Source organism: Sebastes fasciatus, chromosome 10, assembly GCF_043250625.1.
Source record: "Sebastes fasciatus isolate fSebFas1 chromosome 10, fSebFas1.pri, whole genome shotgun sequence".
Lineage (NCBI taxonomy): Eukaryota > Metazoa > Chordata > Actinopteri > Perciformes > Sebastidae > Sebastes > Sebastes fasciatus.
Genome location: NC_133804.1, coordinates 7,801,668 through 7,823,778, shown reverse-complemented (window position 1 = coordinate 7,823,778; position 22,111 = coordinate 7,801,668). Strand labels below are relative to the sequence as shown.

At 41.5% G+C, this 22,111-nt stretch overlaps 2 protein-coding genes and 1 long non-coding RNA gene across 6 annotated transcripts in view; 2 read left to right on the top strand and 1 right to left on the bottom strand.

The window, feature by feature from the left end:
• The window catches only part of uvssa (UV-stimulated scaffold protein A), a 39,723-nt gene extending 34,368 nt beyond the window's left edge, over positions 1-5,355 (top strand). For all 3 annotated transcript variants that reach the window (XM_074647861.1, XM_074647859.1, XM_074647860.1), the window contains exons 14-15: positions 3,197-3,374; positions 4,763-5,355. In XM_074647861.1, coding sequence (XP_074503962.1) covers positions 3,197-3,374; positions 4,763-4,856 — 272 coding nt within the window. In that variant the 3' untranslated portion in view covers positions 4,857-5,355. The remainder of the gene's footprint in view (positions 1-3,196; positions 3,375-4,762) is intronic.
• A 1,566-nt stretch (positions 5,356-6,921) lies between these two features.
• LOC141774975 (uncharacterized) lies at positions 6,922-12,900 on the top strand. Of its 2 annotated transcripts, none has more exons than XR_012595531.1 (3): positions 6,922-7,010; positions 8,808-8,905; positions 12,565-12,900. It is a non-coding gene; the product is annotated as an uncharacterized LOC141774975 (long non-coding RNA). The 2 variants fall into 2 exon arrangements; XR_012595533.1 differs by lacking the exon at positions 6,922-7,010 and adding an exon at positions 7,084-7,166.
• On the bottom strand, positions 11,504-19,140 carry nkx1.2lb (NK1 transcription factor related 2-like,b). The gene is made up of 3 exons (XM_074647834.1): positions 18,258-19,140; positions 16,251-16,455; positions 11,504-13,286 (listed from the first exon to the last, which is right to left on the bottom strand). Exons 1-3 carry the CDS (start codon positions 18,651-18,653, stop codon positions 12,559-12,561), a joined length of 1,329 nt encoding a protein of 442 aa, XP_074503935.1. The 5' UTR covers positions 18,654-19,140; the 3' UTR covers positions 11,504-12,558.
• Positions 19,141-22,111: the final 2,971 nt, after the last annotated feature.

The window sequence follows — 22,111 nt, the reverse complement described above, 5'->3', positions numbered from 1 at the left end:
TATGTGGAAAATGATAATGCTATTGTGGAATTACATTTTCAAGTTTACATTATCATTTTAATAAAGTCCCCTATGGGCTTCCATAGCACTGCGTTAAAAGAAACAAAACGCAAGGTGAGCGTGTTGCTTCAGGTACGGAACTATGATCCAGGAAGTCCAGGGGGGACATCAGACGCTAAAACACTATTTTTGTACCTTTTACAGTAGAAATATGGAGTTCACATTACAAAGTACTCTACCAGTAATGTGTACTGTAACTTTCACCCTGTGATAACGCGGCTGTACTGTGTGGTACTCTGGAACATGTCAGGCTGTGACAGTACACGCTGCTGTCCTGTCTTCCGTCATCAGTACCTCTGAAAAGTACTACTACTGTATCTTGACTTCTTCTCTTGTAATATTACGTCTTCTTCTGTGGTATACTAAATCTGTCATAATGGACAAGGAGAATCTTTGAGGTAGAAAATACCCAGAACTCCACAATCACAGGATATTTTCCGAGATCTTTGCTATTTTGTTGTTGTTGTTGTTGTTATTCACCTTTGAATCCGACCCTTACACACAGACAGCGATACCAAACATAAGAATCCAAGCAGCTGAATGACAGACAGGGATGAGAGGAATAGATGCTCCACTACACTCTGGATTCAGTCTGTCTCTCTCTCTCTCTCTCTCTCTCACACACACACACACACATCCATGTGCTTAGTGGAGCGTAGCTGAGAGACGTCTGAACAAACCAAAGACCCCAGATGCCTGAGTGGATGTGTGTGTGGCCTGGCCCCTGCCCTGACACACACACACACACACACACACACACAGACCCCAGCTGGAAGGGCTAAGAGGTGTTGACAGAGAAAAGAGCCCTGCTGCAACACTGATTAAACTCAGAAGATTGTCTTTCTCTCTCTCTCTCGCCCATCTCTTCTTTCTTTTTCCTTTCTTTCTATTTTCTTTATTCTTTTCTTTCATCTGTTATTTTTATTATTTATTTTCTTTCTTTCTTTCTTTCTTTCTCAAACTCCTCTAAGATCACAAGAACAAAGTGATAGAGGACACACACATCCACACCCAATGTAAATGCAGCTGTTCCTCTTTTAGCAATAATGATTCTCCTAAATACACCAGCTGCTTTTCAATTACTGCTCTTCTCACCGTGTGTGTGTGTTTGTGTGTGTGTGTGTGTGTGTGTGTGTGTGTGTGTGTGTGTGTGTGTGTGTGTGTGTGTGTGTGTGTGTGTGTGTGTGTGTGTGTGTGTGTGTGTGTGTGTAATGAGGGATAGTTGAAGGTCCAGTCAGACCCAGGGTCAGACTGGCTGATTAATACCCCCCCCCCCCCCCCCCCCCCTCCCCACACACACACACACACACACGCACACACACACACACACACACACGTACACACACACACACTGAGCTGGGGTCAGTGTGTTGACAGAGTGGAGCTCCCGGCTTCAATCCCATCACAATCACAGTGTAATTACTTTGCATTACTGCAGGTTTATCTCTAATTCCACCGCAGTACGTCATTAACTAGAAGTGTCTCTTCGTTTAGACCGTCATTACTCTGCATTACAGACGCTTTTGCTTTATCACCCAGAATTATGACATTACACTTTTCATTAACACCACAATTGGATCCAAATGAGCCCGCACGACACACTGTTTACTACTTACGCTCTGTAAAAACTGGACTCATTCACGTTATCGGATTGTAATTACTTCATTACACTTTTCATTCACAGGACTTTTCGTTAAAGTTTCAGTCTGTAATTGCAGCAGTGTGAGAGAGACATTACATGACACACAGTACATTCATATCATGTAAACTGACACAGCGGCTCTGGGATTGTAACCAAGTAAAGCATTAAGTCAAGATGGTACTTTTTGAACAGATTCAGTCCAACCTGAGATTTTTAGAATTAAAGCTGGCCAAACACAAGCTTATGCAGTATTGCAGCACCTGCTGAAACTACGACATGCTGGACTGGGTAAAATAACAAAGATAGGTAGTGGCTCTTAGACAGCTCAACATGAGAACCATGGAGCTTTGAGCTACGTTTTACAGTACTAGTGCAGGTAGGTCTATCCAGTAACAGTACTATAGGACACGCCTACTACTTGATACGCACTCATAACCTTCACAGTTTGGTTGGGTTTAGGCACCAAAACTACTTGATTAGGTTCAGGGAAAGATTGTGGAATGGGTTGAAATATGTACGTTAATCCCGGATGATATCTAAGGGGTGTGTTGTGTCGTGAAGTGGGCCGATTGTTTGACCCCTGTAGGTGCTGCCTCAGAGTTGTCGAGCACCGTTCATCACTCGTTGACTCCAAGGGAGTGAAAAATAGTTTGGTTGTAACGTTGGTTAGACCGTCCATCCATCCATTACCTGTAACCGCTTATCCTATTCAGGGTCGAGGATGGCGAGACGGCACCGACGTCATCAAACACTAACGGTGACGATATCGACATGCAATATCGTTGACGAAAGAAAACAAGACCAAAATGTAGTTTTAAAAAGAAAAACTGTTATAACTTATTTTCGTCACCTTCTACCTTCTTTTCCAATCAGTCACTCTCTCTCGCTCTCTCTCTTTCTCAAACACACACACACACACATGGCGCCGCGTTTTACGGGTCGGGTTGGGTTTGGTTGGTTGATTAACACATATTTGTACATGTTGGCTCTCATAACGGACCGGTGGGTCATTAATGAGTAGTCAGGAGGACTTTGAGTAGCAAAGCTGCATTCTTAATCATTCAACCTGTTTTTCATCAGATAATGATACGATAAAATCTTATGTGAAATAAGTTTGACTAAAGCGACAAAATGATTGGTTTTGGCTACTAGATTGACTGAAATGTTTAATATAATCTGACGACTAAAACAACCAATTAGCATTTTTGTCTAAAGGGAGACTACATCTAAAAAAAACTGCCAAAATGAACACTGAATTGCACTGAAAAACTCACCACTGCACGTCCTTTGGTCCCCAGCAGTACACCCACCAGGAGTGAAGTAGATGGGATGAACGGTCCTCGAGATGTGTGAAGGAAACACACCAACGTGCATACAGAGATTCTTGCTCTATAGTTAGATGTTCTTGTGCAATTTATCAAGAGCCATAGATGAGATGTGGTATGAGGAAACATCATCTTCATTGTTCAAATGATTTTTTTCTTTCTGTTGTAGACTGGCGTGATGCAGAGCTGATGCGAGACATCGAGGCGGCAACAGGAGAGGACCTGGGTTCTGACAGGGTGGGGAAAAAGGGAAAAAGGAAGAAGAAGAAGAAATACCCCAACCTCAGCGATCTGAAGCAGAACGCCAACACGGCCCGCTCCAGGCTGGAGAAAAAAGTCCTCAACAAGTACGTCACTTCCTGTCCCAGCAGGAACAGCATTCTCTGAATCACCGTCTCGCTTACTGCTCCAATATTGATGAATTTACAACGTTTCAGTGTGCAAAACTTTATATCAACCAAAACACAAAGTTCTGATAGAGCAGATGCTGTATGCTGAGCTGTATGAGGTACACAGTTAGGGTTACACGTGGAGCTTTAAAGGACCAGTGTTTAGCATTTAGGGGGATTTATTGCCAGAAATGGAATATAATATTAATAAGTATGTTTTCTTTAGTGTATAATCACCTGCTAATAAGAGTTGTTGCGTTTTTGTTACCTTAGAATGAGCCGTTTATATCTACATAGGGAGCGGGTCCTCTTCATGGAGCCCTACAGTAGCCCAGAACGAACAAACCAAACTTTTCCTGCTAGGGCCGGAGTGGATAACGTTACTCGCTCCAGACGCCGCCGCTCTCTCTCTTGCTTCACCACTCACTTCCCACATACACACACTCTCTACGCACTGGTTCTGCTCCAAATGACCTACGCTAGTCCTACAACAATTGGCTCCAGAGAGTCGTTTTTCACGTCGGCCACCGTAGCTCTCCAACACGTTTGGCACATGGGAGAGGCTTCAGTTCGTCTCATCACATCACCGCTAGATACCACCAGATCCTACATACTGGAGCTTTGAAGCAGCAGACCACTTCCATATGTAAAACTGCTCATTATCTCCTAACACTCCCACCCAGCTAAATGTTTATTCACCAGATATCCTTAGAGATGTGGAATACAGTCTGTAGCGTTATGCATGATGGTGTATTAGGCTCATAGGTAAAAAAAAAATCAATTAAGGAGCCAGGGGAAGGGGGTAATATTCAGAGAAAAAACTGAAGAGTTGGGCAGATTTTTTTAGGTTCTGAGATAAATGCTAAAGATTGCTGTTTGTGATGTCCTCTCTGACGGCGGCCTCTGAGCGAGGTGAAGGTCCCGAAAGATACATATATACGTTTTCTTTCATGTTCTCATGTTCTGTGTTCTTTTATGAACATAAATAAATACTAATATAATTAATATATTTTGCACTCGACGGCTCACGTTACCGCAGTGTTTAACGGTGTGATGCAACATTGCAAAGTGATGCATTGTGGTTCGTTGACAAAAAACAAACAAACACTATTTCCGATTTTTTTCCCAGAATATAACCGCCCTCCCCCGGCTCCATCATTATTTTTTTTAACTCACAATGGCCCTGATATGCCGTCCTACATATGCCATGTTTCCTGAGCAAATGTTTTTGTGTGAACTTTTTTACCATTAATGTTTTATCAGATTTCTTACTTGAATCTCTCTCATCTCCATCCTCTCATTTCCTGTCTTCCTCCCCTCTCCTCCTCTCTGCTCTGTCCTTCCAGGAGCGCCATGCGCAGAGTAGCTGAGGTGATGACTAAAGCTGACAGTAGAAAACACGACAAGTTCTCCAACCAGTTCAACTACGCCATCCACTGACCTCCAGCCAGCTAAATATGCACTCTGGACTGAATGCTTCTGTTAGACTTCGACTTTTTTGAAAGAAGGAAAGATTTAATTTATTGATGTGCACATACGGTATATGGATCTGGTTAAGAGATTAACACGATTAAATGAAACTGATTTAAACTGCTTATAACTGAAAAGTCTTGTCTGAAAAGCTTTTGATGAGAAGGAAATGTACATACAGTGTTGTGCCTCTTCTGGCCATACATGTGCAGCTTCTAATACAGAAAATTACTTTTGGTCTCATTTATCGGCCAAATTGTTAATCTTAATATTGCCTTTATATCAGCCAAATCCAGTTTTCCATTTTGTATAACTGATTGACTTTTTTTTACTCTTGTTATTCTCGTATTTTCTAGTTGAATGTGTTGTTTGTATTAGTTTTGTGTTTTTGAGGATAAATTAAATTAAAGTTGTGAATGAACGTGATGCAGGTTTGTACCAGAAGTAAACTGTAAATCTCTCTCCTCAATCTGCTGAGTTTGTGTCTTTGTTTGTCCTCCATTTTCATAATCTTAATCCAGGGTTCATTCAGCACCATGATGACTGTGAGGAAGTTTTATTTTAAAAAACTTTTAATTTGGTCAAATTCAAAGTAACAGTGTTTTTTCTATACGTCGCTATTCATTCAGATGGGATCATTAGGATGGATGTTCAGACTCTGAAGTTAGTGAATATAACGGATGTTCTGTTGCGTGTCAGTGTGTAATCTGATTACTGTAAAGTGATTAAGATGGAGAAAAAAATACCTACAAATCACCATGCACACTATGAAAAGAAAAACTGAAATGTTTCCACTTCAAATACATGCAACAGAAATCCAGCCTCTACAATTAAAGGAATACTCAAACAAATTTAGTTTCACAAGAGACACGTTAGAAAAAGAAAGAAGCAGCAGAGACATCCTGACTTTAAATCTCCAGTTTGGATCAATAAAAAAAAAAACCTGGATCCTACATTTCCCATAATGCAACCAATAACTTCTTCTCAATAAACTCTCCCTGCCTGGAAAACACCGACATCATTTAAACTCCACAGCCCAGGCTTGTACCAGGCTTTCTCCTAGAAATGTGTAGTCTCCAAACCCAATCTGGGGATAACCTGATGACATCATTGTGACATCATCTGGGTTATTTTCTCTCCCTCCGGAGCCACAGGAGGCGTCATACGTCTTACAACTGTTTTCACCATGAATGCATTAAGAAAACTGGATACAGCGTTCGAGGCGGGGCACCGTTCATTCCTATGAAAGTTGCTCAGTGGTGCATGAAGCAAGTTAGACTAAGTATAAAGTTACCTGGATCTTCCTCATTTTTGGGGCCCATAGAGGAAGAGCACTAGCGTTTCCTTTAACCCCGCCTACCAACCGCTTGGTCTTGGGCTCGCTCACATGATCGACAGTTTGCGCACTTGTAGCAGCACCACACGTGCAGGAGCTTGCTTGCTTGTAGAAGCCTAGCAGCCGCAGCAGCTAGTGTTTGTTTTTGCTGTGTACATTATAATGTTAATTATAATATTATAATAATAATTTGAATATATTTCTATTCCATTTCTGCCAATAGATCCCCCTAACTGTTATACACTGTTCCTTTAACCCGGCGACATATCATCAAACATGTTAAATTACGTTGAATTCCTTTTACAGTATGTCGTGCTACCAGCGCTACAAGCCAGTTGTTTGGGAACAGATACGTTAATATTGACAAGATAATAAAAGTGATGAATTACAATTTACAACAATTTTACAACTTTTACCTTGATTTTAACGATGGCTAAAAAAAGTGTTCGTACGGGAAGTTGATTTACCTCAAAAAATTATCTTCTGATTTGCAGACGTCTCTTTCCCAATGTATGTTTAAAGAAAAAAGTATTTTTTGGACCCGATGCATCACGTGACGGACACGGACGTTGTAATTACACGGTTTGGCCACAATGTCAAATTTGCTTCAGAGCCCGGCGGGTCGTATGCCTCTTTGTGAAGCGTATGTAACCCAGGTCACAAAGAGTTAACACACGGAGGTGCCTTAGCCAATCAGTGCGCAGGTTTACCGCACCCCAGGCAGGCTAGACAGAGTACGCTACTCAAACGCTAGAGGACACTGTGAGGAGAGGAGCTGCTGCTGAACGGTAAATATATAGCTCAGATAAAGTTGTAAACACAATATAACGTTGTCAAATCAGAATGGTAACAGTCTGTACTCTGTTATAAGCTCATAGATGTGTGTGTGAGAGAAGCCCTGCTCACTGAAAGCTGCTGAGCGACACACAGAAACTCCCGAGTCGGTGAGTCGCTGTAGGGAATAAGTGCTGCGCCACTAACTAGTTCAAGTGAAAAGGCCCAGAGCTAACAGACTTGGCTTTAAGCTATGAACAGTGCATTTAGCTAACTGTTGTAGAGCTCAACTAAATTAAAGTTGCACTGGGAAGAATGTAAAATGTGACATAAAGAGTGTTTAAAGGGACTATTTGTAACTTTCAGAAATGCTTCTTAACAGCGACACCTGTGGCCGTGAAGTCAACGAAAGTCAGGACTCGCGCTTGCTCGCTCTAAATATACCTGAACGAGCAATGCTCAAAACAGTGAGGCGACACACGTCAGCTAAAACCACAATATCACTCTATATTTCAGCTGCTTGGCAGTAATGTTAGCTGACCAGACGAAGGTCTCTCCATGAACATGATTTAGATCTGATCCTAGTGTTGGCTGAGGCAGCGGGGCTCTGCAGCGTGTCTCCCTGCTCTCTCCGCCCGCAGCCGGAGAGAGCAGAGGAGACACCGGCACCCGGTCGGTAACGAGAGGGTAACGTAACTCTCTGAAGAGCTCCGTCACTTCACAAGACACGGGAAAGCTCTGTTGGTCTGGAGGAGCTGCAGCATTTATTTCTGCACAAACGTCCCCTGTGCATTCACTAGATATTCTCAGAGCTAAACTAACTCTTCTGCAGTGTGGAGTGAGCGCGCGTTCACGTCTAGAGGTGGAGCGAGACAGCGAGGACGCGCGCGCATTCTGAGTGAAGGAGAGCAGGCAGCGGAGACGAGGCTCCAGCCACACGCGAGCGCGCATATGCAAACGCGCATGTGTGGCGACCCGCTACATTTATACGCTTAAAAAGTTACAAATAGTCCCTTTAATTGCTCAATGTTTTCTCTGGCTAGTAAAGCTACTGAACTGTTTAATACTGAAGCAATATGAGTTGTGTTTTGTCAGGTATTTTATTTCATGGTATAGTGAATTTGATTTAAATAAAAAGACAGACATAAAAGAAGACAATAGTAATGTGTCAGGTTTACACTGTATCATTTATAATTCATGCAACATTATTTGCTTTAATTTAAAAAGTATGTTAAGTTAAGATAGTCTCATTTTACCACAGTTTCATTTGTAATTCATGTACTGTGAAGGTTATTTAAAATATGTAGATTGTAAAATCTAAGTTATATGAATATGTGTTGTAGAAGTTAAAGGAATTATTAATTCCTGATGAATCAGAAATGCAATTGATTCATGAATAATTCTGGCCATGTCAATAACTGCAGGTCAGGCTGTTTGGAGAGATTCAAAGTTGATGGCGAGCGAATATTTCGTTGCTGAGTTGAAACTGAAGCATCTTTGTGCAATTTATCTGTATACTGAACTCATGGGTATTCATTTTGTTTGTTTTATTATTTTTTAAAATACAAGGTACCGGTTCATAGCTTTTTGTCTATTGTGGTCATTTGATATTGCAAATAACTTTTTCTGCCTCCTGTTCGAGTTTGGTATCTTCTGATTCTAGTCCAGTATAATTATAGTGATAGGAGCTGTGTGCTACAAGTACATTTCTGTTTGTGTGTAAAATTGGTGGAGGAGCCCTTTATTAAACAGATAATTGAACCATAATGAGCTTAAATTATGATCTCACAATGATCATTGTGTTGTTTTAGAACCAGAATGGAAGACACTGCCCTCTGATGTTCGCTATACGTGTGAGGCTGGTAATTGAACCTGGGAGAGATGACAGCTGGCTCGGGGCCGTAACAAGGTACAACTATGGATTACCATGCATGTATGTGTTGGAACACTGTGTTGCACTCTCGCCTGCCCAGAGTAGTTAACCAAATACACCCACTGGTGTAAAAGCACACCGGTTCTGTGGACACACTAGGATTCTCTATCAGATGTCTCATACCCATTTAGAAACTGGACAGGGCCAAATGGGCTGGTGCCAAGGACCTCCAGCTCCAGCTGCTTTTAACAGCCATCGATGACTCAGAGGAGTCCTGCTCTTTAATAACATGCTGGATTATTTTGTTTAGAAACTGCTGATGAAAATCATACCTGGTTTACAGGGGTGGTCCCAAGGGGGGGGGGGGCACAGCTTACTTGTCATCTTTATTACTGAAGGAAGTACTTGTCACCTGTTTCTTTCATGTGTAAATCATTGTAAACACATCTACACCTTCACCCTGCTGATTCTAGGTAAAACATCTTAAATGTTGTATTGTGTTTTGTTAATCAGCGGTTTAATGTGAAGAGAAACGTTTGTCAAGCTCTATGATCAAAGCTTCTCTAGAACATGTCGCGTGTCCTGTGTGGGATTTAATGATAGTTGCCAGAGGATGCAGACATTTTTTTGGACGGGTGGGGTGTGGCACAATGAACAATTCATTAGATTTTGGTGGCGATCCGGCTTCAGGAATTTTTTTTAATAACTCCGCACAGGCTTTAAGACATGCGCGGTGTAATTGATGATGCGTTCATGACGCATCACCCTGCCTTTTTCCTTCTGCCTGCAGAGAGAGGGACAGAGAGAGAGAGCAGGGGGTGGAGGGAGGGCGGGACACCTGTAGAGTTGGCGCTTTTTCACATTAAACTCAGTGAAATTACAGTTGAGTTCGACCAAAGCACACTTGGTGATCGTTGGAAAGAGTGACGACGGCGGTTTAGGTGAGTTTTATTTTGTTTCTGTCCAGTTTGAATGAAGTGTTTTAAGATGCTCCGCTACTTACAGCTGATCTCAACATAAACAAAAATACACGTGGATGATGGCGCAAGCTGCACGGAGAGGGGGGGCAATCGTACTCGGGCAGCTTGGCGGAGGTCTGCGCTCTCCGAGTGCCATTCTAGTTCACATTGTTACTCACCACTTACATAACTGAAAGGAGAACTCCACATTCATTTTACACATCAAAGTCTGTTTCCAGATGTTGGGGAGTTCTAGTTCTGCATTATGTGAAAGAAAGAGGTAGTATAAAACCTTTAGTGTCTGCAGAGGGAGCTGTGTGAAGTCTGATAAATGTCCTCAAGTGATGTCACTTGAGTCAGCGTCAGCTGGGTTTTCTACAAGTTAGAAAAGTCAATAGATCTGGAGGTGAACTGATGTGGAGTTAGAAAGAATTGATCTAACAAGACCTCATCTGTGCTGCAGGCTAGAGTCTCCAGGATACAGTAGTTACCGCTAACAACCAATAAGAACTGGATACCAGATGCCAAGATGGAGCCTATGAGAACTGCTCGCCTGGCGCATACACCAAAAAAGCTAAATTGTTTGAGTACCAAAAATGCAGAATAGAAAGAGTCATAATCAACTTTGTTTGCAGTTCAATGTGTCCTGTCAACGGTTTCATAATGTTGGTTTGTGGGGAAAATGCTTTATGGGCCGGAAGTTTTTTTTCCGCTGCAATACTGCAAGCGGCCAATGGAAAAGAAATTGGAGGCAAGGCTGGGCGGGCGGCATCCAAGTCTTTGTATACATCCATGAGCATAACACATCGAATCTCTAACTGAACTGTCAGCAGTTGCATTTTGGGGAATGTAGGCGCCAAGTAGAAAGAAGAATATGTGGAATAAAAAAGACGATATCTCTGGTTCTGCTACATGTATTTTAAAACTGTCCATCATGAGTCTGACAAAGTTATAGGAGTGCAATCCTGAATCTGTGCAGTGCTCTTTTGAGAAAACTAACTTATTGGTGTAGTGTGGGCTGGCATTAACACGGCTGCAAGCTGCTTCTCACTGGAATTCCAGCTGAAGTGAATTAAACTAAATGTTTTTCTCTGGAGCACCCTGGTAGCTAACCAGGTAGAGAGGGCGCCACATGTACTAAAGCTGAGTCCTTATATATACCGCAGCAGCCCGGCCTTCAAATCTGACCTGCAGCCATTTGCTGCCTGTCATCCCCTCTTATGCCATCAGCAGGTCAAAATTTTACCTTGTCCAATATACGACCAAATACAAACCTCAGCTTCGTTGTCCCTGTTTTTAGCCGTATGTCTATTTCTGTGCACTGAGACTCACATTCTTTGTGTGTGTGTGTGTATGTTCTCACTTTGGCTACTTGGCCATTAAAGCTGCAAAACTAACTTATTTTTTATTTTTAAAAACATAGAAATCAACTATTTGTCATCACTTTGTTTTTTCCGCTAATGAATTAATGTTGGTACGCTAACATGCTAAACTAAGATGCAAAGCCAAAGCATTTACCATATTAAAACATTGTCATTGTGGACATGTTAGCATTTAGCTCAAAGCACTGGTGTGTCTAAATAGGCCCGCAGTCTCACAGAGCCACTAGCATGGCTGTTTCCCACTGGACAAAAAAAACACTAACAGTCACTAACATCTGGCTTTTGTCTTCAGTGGGAAAGGTTACGATTGGCATTCATTCCCGGGACAAATGACTCTGCAGTAGTCACAGGTATTTATCGGCTCCGGCTCCGATCGGCAGTGATGGAAACATGACACCCGGGTGGACCCGCTAATTTTCACCACTTTTCTGACGCTTTCTTTGTCATCTCAGCCACAAAAATGTGTCCGTCTCCATCCGAGCAGCGCTCGAACATCGGTCCAAATTAGTCGGCACCGAGTTTGAAGAGAGACTGATTATGTAACATAACCACTTTAACATTTTCACTGGCTTCAATACTGCTTTCTACTGTTTACTAACCCTGCTTTCTGGCGTGTTCGTGACTTTGAATGTAACACACCAGAAATAAAAAAATAAATCGGAAGGACATACTCGTCTGCTGGCAATGGGAGAAGGAGTCTATCACCTATTGTTATTTTGAATTTGACCTGTTGAGGGTTACAGAGGACTAGTGCATGTCCCAGCACACATTCAGTTGGTACACCTGTGTGTTGTGGGACTGTGGGAACAAACCAACACAGACTTCCTGCTGTCCTTGTTCCATTAGAATGAGTTCACTGGGCTGCTTTTCACAGTTTAATTGTCATTACTTTAATATCAAAGGACGATATCATGTTGAGCTGAGGATTCAGTACATCCAAGGATTTTTATGGAAACTGTCAACAAATTCAATAAATAACAGAAATGAAATCACAGCTGGAGTTATACACGGTACTGACAATAGATCAAGCCATTCCTTAAGTCATAAATAAACATTCAATATTCATACAGACTTTTTTTGTTTGTTTTTTAAAAAAGGAAATCAACTATTTGTCTATTACGTCGTTTTAAAACAGCATTCGGAATAGGGAGCTAGAACATAGATTTATGTACAGTAGTTTTCTGGTAGATATTCACATTCTATCAAAATAATCCATTGAAATTAAAGCCTTCAAATTGTTGGTAGTAAAAAGGAGAGCAGAGCTGAACACTGACAGTCTGTCTGCTGAAACATCGTCTCCCTGGGCTCAGAGTGGATGGATCTCTGCTGTGTGTGTGTGTGTCTCTCTCTACAGGTGTGTGCTGTAGAAGGCGGGTGCAGCGTAGCCTTGTGTCCCCAGCATGAAGGGGGACAGGACGTGGCTGGCGGTGAGGAAAGGCAGCTGGACCAGACTGCCGGCGGAGGGGTGATGGTGGCTGGCGTAGCCAGCGTGCATGGCCAGGTGCCCGCTGATGGGAGGGGACGGGCTGAGAGGGCTGAGGCCCCCCATGCCTCCACCTGGTCCTCCTCCTCCTGCGCCGGTGGGGGCCGAGGTGTCCGCTCCGGGGTTCTGTTTCTTCCACTTGGTCCGACGATTCTGGAACCAGATCTTGACCTGGGTCTCAGTGAGGGAGAGTGACAGGGCCAGGTTGAGCCGCTCGCACACCGACAGGTAGCGTGTGGACTTGAACTTGTTCTCCAGCGCCACCAGCTGCTCGTAGGTGAAGGCAGTCCGGGCCCTGCGGGGCTTACCCGACTTGGAGTCCGAGCCGGAGCGCTTCCTCTTGGGTTTGCCCTGCGTGCCCTGGCCCCCGTTGGTCTGGGCGTCGGTGTTGTGGCCCTCGGTGCTTCCTCCGGGGCTCTTGGTGTCTCTGCTGGCGTCCTGGTGGCTGTGCTGGCCCTGATCTCTGTCTCCGTTGCTGGGCAGAGCCGAGCTGCTCTCCTCGCTGCTGTAGGGCCCGTCTGGAGCCTCTGAATCTGGGGTCCCGGATCTGTGGTAGTCATCCTCGTCTGGGCTTCTGTATACAAAGCCTTCCTCTGGGAAGACACACAATGAAGACAATGTCAAACATCCATTACATTATCACAATTTACCTGTATGAAGCAAGAACAATCACATCTGTATGTGTGTGCGTGAGTGTGTGTGAGTGTGTGTGTGTGTGTTGGGTTGCAGTTCCTTTAATGGCCACTGTCTGCTGGCCTCAAGAAAACTACCATGTGTGTCATTAGATTTTGCCTTGTGCCCCAGAAACTGGAGTGCTAGCTTGCCCAGGTTTGTGTTGTGTCACTCAGTTTTGTAGTATAGTTTAATTAAACACAAATATACACAACAGATGCACCATGTCAGCATTAATATCAGCTGAAATAATGAAGGCATTCAATCTAAATGTTGAAACAGGGCCCTTCTACCACACAGGGCCTTTATCATTTTAATTTATATTTTTGCTGTATTGGTATTTATTACCAAATACATCTGCAATAAATCAAAGTGCCACACGGACTCACCTTTGTCCTATAGTATAATCTAGTGTACTATACAGTATATGGCAACTGTGTATTATAAAGATAACACTTACGGAACATGGTTGATTGAAAAGTAAGTTAACAAGACATCATACAATATAAAAAAAAATTATAAAATGAACCCGCCACAATAAAAGCCACTGAGGCCCGAATTCCTACTTAATGTTTAATTTGATTACTCAAACTTTCAAAAGAGTTCCAGGAACTATAATCACACAATTGTGCTCATTGAAAATACTATTCTCAATAAATTCTTATCATCCAAACATTTGGAGATCATATAATTAGGAGGAGGAGTAAAAGTGCAGGAGGCACATTAACACCATTATCATTTTAGTTTATATTATGATTTGGTATTTTACCAAACTAATTTCAATCACTGTAAATGTGAAATTCAATTACAGCAAACCAATTGCCACATATTGCAACTTAAGGGCCACAGAGGGTCCGGGGGGCCCCAGGGCTGGTAGTTCAGCCTGGCTCACGTATCTAAAATTCTATCTCATTAAAAAACAAAAAATACATTTAAAAAAAAAATAATCCTAAAAATATAAACATTTGTGGCTCAAGTGCAACATTAAAAACTGTTTGATAAAAGTATTCCTTATTAAATCTGTGACTTTAATAATTCTGTTTCTATCGCCCAACAAGTAACACCTGAAAATCCATTGTGAGCATGTGTCATATTCTGTATGACTACAATAAAACAGAAATAAAAATAAGAATGTATAAAACTTCAAACTTTCTGGTTTAGTTGGCTGAAATGAAAAACCTTCAAGTGGAAAAAGTATTGCAGATTTAAAAGCAAAGCAACAAGAGAAGGCAACACAGTGCTCCACATTTATTTTTTGGCTGAAAAGAAAAGTAATTTATAGAATTATTATTCTGTTTTTGGCTGCCCACAGATTTTAATTATTTTCCTTAAGAAAAAAGTAAAAATGTTATCATAAAAATTCAGCTGGTATTGAAATGGAAATGTTAGTCAAGTGTTTTAAAATATATATATTTTTAAATCTTATATATTATTTGAACAAGACTTTAAATATTAGCTGAGTTGACTGTTGGGCCCAAACATGCTGTTATAAATACATTCATTAGTAGTTAATAGTAATTATTATAATTACAATAAAAAAAACAACAAGTATTAACATACAGGAATCAATGAAATTAATTTGATTTTAAATATGTTTACAATGTGGAGCTTATTATTATTCAGCTTTAATTATTCCACAACATGTATTTATTTATTAATCTTCTCTACAGTCTAGTGGTGTAACTGAAAACTACATTTAAATACAAATAAACTCAAACATGTGTTTGATGAGATTGGAGTTATTAGTAAAGGGTTATGATCACTATTTATAGTGTAATTAACAGGATGAAGGCTGCTCCTTTATTAGATTAATACATGTGGGCCTCATGTTAAATGTTAAATCTCAGTATTCTCTGCTCTGCACAATTTTTAATTAGTTAAATAAAAACAGTTCTAAAATTCCTTAGATTGTAAAGTTAATGTTAAACCTTTTGTTTCTTAATGTTTCTCCTATAAAGTGCTGTGTGGGCCTATAATGAGCAGACGGCAGAAAAAAAAGGCGAAATGAAATGTGAAGATTTAAGAATTGAAAAGGAGAGAAAACACATAAAGAGTGAATAAAAAAACGGTAGTTTCTAGTAAACGGATTATAATGACTGAGGATCTGCCGGTATAATATCATATAATGGGTTTGAATAGAAGCTCGCAGACACAATTCAGACTGCTGTTAGAAACAGATATTCACCGATCAATAATACCGATCACATGCACGGACCGCCAATTACCTCGTCTCTCTCTCTCTTTTTTCTATTTTAACTGAGCTTCAATTAAAGTTTTTTTTATTTTCTCTTCGTTAACTGCCAACTATAAACATTTAAGGTTTCCTATCAGAAACTTTTCTTTTCGATTTATTGAAAACTCACATTTGGGTTGTGAACTGTTAATCCATGAAGACGCTTATGTTCTATAGTTATTAGTTAGTTATTATCTAGTTATTATCGGTGTGTTGAACCATCACAAGATTATTATAATAATATCAAACACACTTTAGGATTTAGACTCTTCCCAATAAAATAGACACGTGCCCAGAGAAAAACGGATTATTCCCTCAAACCAGTGTGCGCGCAGACAAATAAAGAAATATATATATATATATAAAGAGAAAAACAAAAATTAGCAAATCTAAATAACGCACACAAGAATCCTCTAAAAAAAATAAATCGAAGAAAAAAGGAAGAAAAATAAAAAACCCGGGTTTCACCACAATGAAAGGAGGTTAAATATACTGTCTCAGAATAATCAAATAAACACAGACAGATTCAGATTTAGTGGAACGAAAATATTGAAATAAACAGGCTGAATAAAAGCAGTTAAATTGAATAATAACTAAACTAAACTAAAGAGCCTGACCCGGGTCATTACGTGTGTAAACTCGGAGGACTTACTGCTCTGGTAGTCGTCCGCACCGTAGCAGCCCTTGCTGGGCTCGAGGCTGGGCTCGCGCTCTCTCCGGTTCTCCGCTCCATACGCGCTCAGCTCGCGCTCACCTCGGTGGCTCGCGTGCTGCTGCGGTCGTCGGCTGCTCGTGAACTTGTTGGGGTCCAGGATGTCCAGTACGGAGAAAGAGGTGGTCCGGTGCCCGGTGGGGCCCTGCATGGCGAATAACGGAGACGATTATTGGATTATTCATTTGACGGGATTTAACGGGACCATAGACTGGGACCACAGACTGGGAGGGTCCCAGGACTGGACTGATGCAGTCTCTAAGGCAACATGACTCTCTGATTATGTTGTGGACATTTGTTTTTTTTTCTCACTTATCTTTAATTGAGTTATGTATTCATTTATAATGGGCTATTAGTATTAACTGATAACACTCGCAACACTTATTTCAATGATCACAATTAGAACGATAATAATAATAATAAATGAAATACAGTAATTACATTATTAGTCTCCATATCAGTAAACTGGGTTAAAAAAATGAAACAAACTGTGAGCTGAAAGCAGACAAATAGCTGAAGAGAGCAGCTCACACACAGCCGGTAACACATATCTAACATGTATACAGTATATGTCAGAGGGCCAACCAATCGGTCCCGTTTTATTTATTTTATTTATTCTATCTGGTGTTGAAGGAAAAGCAGAGTTTTGACAAAAAAGGAAATAAACTCTTATTTTTTATTATTTCTGGATGAAAATAAAATAAACATGCGCATTTTTTAGAGTTTAATGAAAGCATTAATTTATGATTTTCCATAAAATCCCCAATATTATAACTTCTATCAGTCTGAGCTTGTACACCGTGTTTACCAGCTCAATGATCTATACACTGAATAGAGTTCTGTCCAGATGAAAAGGTGTCCAACTGTATGAGGCAGATAAAAGCTGGGGCGGTGTGTCGGTGGGGATCTCCTCCTGCACTACATCCTGATTAGGATCATTCATTTATTAATGAGGCCAGTCTGGAGCATGTCGACATGAATAATCCCACATTAATAATATTATAATCCTCTCTTTAAATAATCCGAGGGAGCACGCGGGGAGGACCCAGGGGCCCATTAACATCTGATGATAAGAAGAACCATAATAACCATAATAACCATAATACCACGATAATAATCCTTTATTTAAGATAAACGGAAGAGTTCAGAATAAACCCCCAAATAATAAACTCTAATCTATTACATTTAATCCACTGATATATGATATCATGTACAGGAGGGATTTCTTCAGAACTAATAGGACTAGTTTTTTTTTTAATTAAACGTTTTTGTTTTTTTTAAACTAATTGCATTTTTTTTGTAATTTTCGTTTATTTGAGAAAAAGTATGTTTTGTTTAAATATGCTGCGATTCAGATTAAATTACATAATTCTAAAATTCGTACGTTTTCATTCAGTTTGTTTATGGATTGGAGCGAAATAAAAATATAATACCAGATTACTTCCCTGTGATTTGATCTATAGGCCCTTATAGTTTATTTGTATTGGTTCAATCACATCATTTTACTGCTGTATCTTAATAATTAAGGCCTCATCTGCCTCAACATGACAACAGGCCACAACAACATGGCCAAACTATCATCAATATCATCATGAGAATAAAAACTAATAACTAATAATAAACATCATCTGAAATCACTCTTTTACATATTTTTTTCTCAGTCACAGTTAATTATCGGCGGTTTATTTGCGCGCTCTGGTGAAGGCTGTAATAGTTTACTTATAGGCTACTTTTCTGCTACTTTTCACACCGACCTATTTACAAAAAAAGCCATTTATTTTAATTTGCATATACAAATATGTCACTGCATCACGTCCAGTGATCCAACTGGATCTCTTCTTGTTTTAACTCTATATGTCTATAGTCTTCAAGCTTCTGTCCTACAGGACTATATCTGCTGCTAAACTAGACACAGAAAACACATGAAGTTTGGTCCCGTGCCTCTACCTGCTGCGGCGGGACTAGCACCGGGTTGGTCGGCGGAGGTTCGGATTGGTTCTGGTTCTCTCCGGCCGGAGCGTCTCTGCTGCCCGGCACCGCGCTGGAGAACAGCCGCTTCTCTCCGGCAGCAGCTCCTCCGTCCAGCAGCATGTCTCTGTCTCTGTCTCTGTCTCTGTCTCTGTCTCCGCTGTCCGGGCCCAACATGGTCTGGACCCCCCCGTCCACCCCTCCGGGACCCGCCGGTACCGCTCTGTCCCGACTCATCATCATCACGGCGGCGGGCTGGACCGGGTCTGTCCCGGGCCCTGCAGCAGCTCCGGTACCGGCTCTGTCCCGGCTCATCACGGTCTGGACCCCGTCCGCTCCGGGCCCCGGTACCGGTACCGCTCTGTCCCGGTTCATCACAAAGTTACTCTCCCTGTTGTCCCATATATTAATATATTAGAGGAATCCGGATTAAAAAAATGGAACCGAATCAGATGAAACCGTTTTAAAGGGACAGCTGGACTAGATCATGTGAGAATAAGAAGTTGACACCGGGTCGGTGTCCAGACTGAGAGGATGTTTGCAGCCAGGTCAAGTTGTCCATGTAGGTGAGAGAGTCTGGACCGGGTCTATATAGACCGGGTCTGTCTGGACCGGGTCTGGAGGGCTTTTCACCGGATCACCCGTCAAACTTTAAACTTCTTCTTCTTCTTCTCCTCTCCTCCTCTGCTCCCTTCATCCTCCGCGCATCCACCGGCGGGTTAACGCAGCGCAGCGTCTCCGGTGATCTCTACCGGTGATCTCTACAGTCTGTCTGTCTGGTACGGCTCCGTTATCCCGTAGTGTTGTTGGCACGCGCACATTTAAACACACAGCGCACGGCAGTCCCGACCTCCAGCCTCGATCGCGCGCTCTGTCTGGTCACCGGTGGGTGCATGCGCGCTCTGGAAGACCTGACAGGAGTTGAAGGCGGGACGCACGCTCATCTATCTCTCTAATAGTTCTCTCTCTCTCTCTCTCTCTCTCTCTCTCTCTCTCTCTCTCTCTCTCTCTCTCTCTCCATTAGTTAAGCGAAGCCCCCCCCCCCTCTCTCTCCTTCTCTCCTTTTTTGGCTTTTAGCTGGCCCCTCGAGGACCCGCTGCCATATACTCACGTGCCTGGGTGTGCGCGTGTGTGTGTCCGTCTCCCTCCCTTATTTATGCATTCCTATTCAACTCTACAGCTTGTAATTGGCTACAAATGAATCCCACTTCCACTAATAGTCTATTATCTCAGGGCTGCGCGCGCGCGGAGCAGTGCGGTGCGGTGCGGGGCAGCTCGCTATCGGAGCACGAGGGAAGCACGCGCTATGGCTCTTCTTCTTCTCAGTTGATCACATACCATGTTCATTATATGTTTACATAGCAGGTGAAACACTATAGCCTGTATGGACCAGGTGTACAGGTGTACAGGTGTGTACAGATGTGTACAGGTATAGGCTGATAGTTACTCTGCAGCCACTGATGAGTTCTGACAGTGTAGAATCAGTGTGGACTATAGTGTGCAGCAGTAATAGTATAGCCGGTGTGTTGCAGGTTAACTGTGCGCAGTAATTGATGTGTAGCTGATGTGTGATGCGTCGCCTAGCTCAGCTTTACTTGTGCATCCACACGAGAGAGAGCAGCAGCTCTTATCTTTAATGCAGATTCCATGCAGGGTATAGGGCCTCTCTCCTCAAAACTCAATTACGGCCTGAATAAAGCCGGTAATGTCCCCGCCGCAGTGAAATATTGATTCCTAATCCTTGGCAGTCATTACTATGCCAGAAAATAATAGACCACAGAATTGGATTTTGATTTAACACGCGACGTGTTTATTCTAATGCTAGGGACTTAATATTCCGCCGACTCTCATGTTGAGGAGAGGAGGAGAGGAGGAGAGGAGAGGAGGGGGGATAGTGATGGAGGCTCTGACGCCACACTTTTTATATTGTTGTGGAAGAAATTAAAAAAAGAAAGAGGTGGTGGTTGGTGGTGGTGATGGGACATCCCTCCTGTCCTCCTCACAGGCCCCCTAATACACAAGGTCAGCTCCATGTAATTGCCTTGCTCAATGATCCTTAGGAGGAAGAAATTAAAAGTTGAGCAAAATAATGACTGAAACAATGAGACATGATTAGCCAATCAGAGAGCTGAGCCCATTATAGGCAGCCTTTGATCTACTTCCTGCTTCCTGCCTGGAGGCTTTATGGCTTTATTTTAAAACAGTCAATATATTAATACCAGATTTTAAAAAGATCACAGCAGCTTATTCACCTTGGGAAATATTAGCATTTTAACTATGGCGGAAGAACACTATAAAGCACTGCCAACACACTGCTACAGAGAAGAAGTGGTAGGGGAAATCAGCCCAGTGAGTGTGCAAGAGTATCAACTATTATTATTAGTATTATTATTATTGTTATTATAATTATTGTTATTATTATTATTATTATTATTATTATTATTATTTTATTTGCAGATGTCCAAGCAGTCAGACAGCCTCTTCTGGATTTCGCTGAGAGTAAATAAATATCAGGTTGTAAACCCCCCCCCCAAAAAAAAACTATTTATGAAAGACGTAGTGTCAGTTTAAACATCAATCTAATTATATCTACGTCACATTTGTGACAGCACAATAATATAAAGACATGTATGTAATGACTGAATGTATTTTGGACTTTGACCCACGTACCATTCAGATTGAGCCCTTAGTCCACTTGGACTTTCTGAAGAATTCAGTTTAATAAGAGTCATAGATATCGTACGGTAGAAGCTAGAGTAATAATAATAATGATAATAACTGTAATAAAATTATTATTATTAGTATTATTATTTTTAATAATAATAATAACAGTAATAATAATGATGCCAATAATGTAATAATAATGATAAATAAATAATACTGAATATAACAACAACAATAATAATAATAATAATAATTGTCATAATAAAATGTCAAACATATATAAAAACAACCCAAAAGGTGCAGTATAATATATAAAAGTCAGCAGTAAAATGTCATAATGTACTGCATGTGTGTGCACATATGTGTTTGTCTGGAGGGGGTTATTGAATCATAATTAATAATTAACTTAAAGTGAGGATCTGTAAAATGTTCTCATTTTTTATTATTTTTTACAGACACACACACACACACACACACACACACACACACACACACACACACACACACACACACACACACACACGGTGGCTGTCCCGGTTCCCACAGTGTGTGCCAGCAGACACACTGTGGGAACACTCCCTCCCTCCAGTCAGCGTGTGTATGTGTGTGTGAGAGAGAGAGAGAGAGTGTGTGAGCCTGTGTGTGTCTTGTGTCTATAATTATTCTAATGAAGGTTAACGAGCTCTGCTCAGCCTCCTCTTTATTAAATTAATCTCAGCCAGTAATGAATCATAATTACTATAATTAGCAGCTTGAGCTGCCTGATCTCACACTGGTGGCTGGTCAGAGTGAGGTGATGATAGCGAGGCTTCAACCTTCATCTCCTCATCATCTCTCTGCTGTCTCCACTGTCTTCACTGTCTCTGCTTGCTTTCAACCCATATACCCAACATCTTCTCATCCCAACTCATCACATACTGACGCTTTATCAGACCTCTGGACGTCACAAAAAACATGTCCTTAATGTTGTGAATTAAACAAAAACACCTGCTTAGGTTTAGGCTACAAAACCACTTAGTTAGGCTTAGGATATACCAGGTCCACACTGAACATTTATTAAAATTGTGTCTTATTGTTGAGTGTCCACCTCTGATATGATGCTCTATTAATTTTGCACAACTGATCAATATTTATTGAATCTGAGACACATCACACAAGTTTGCATGAAT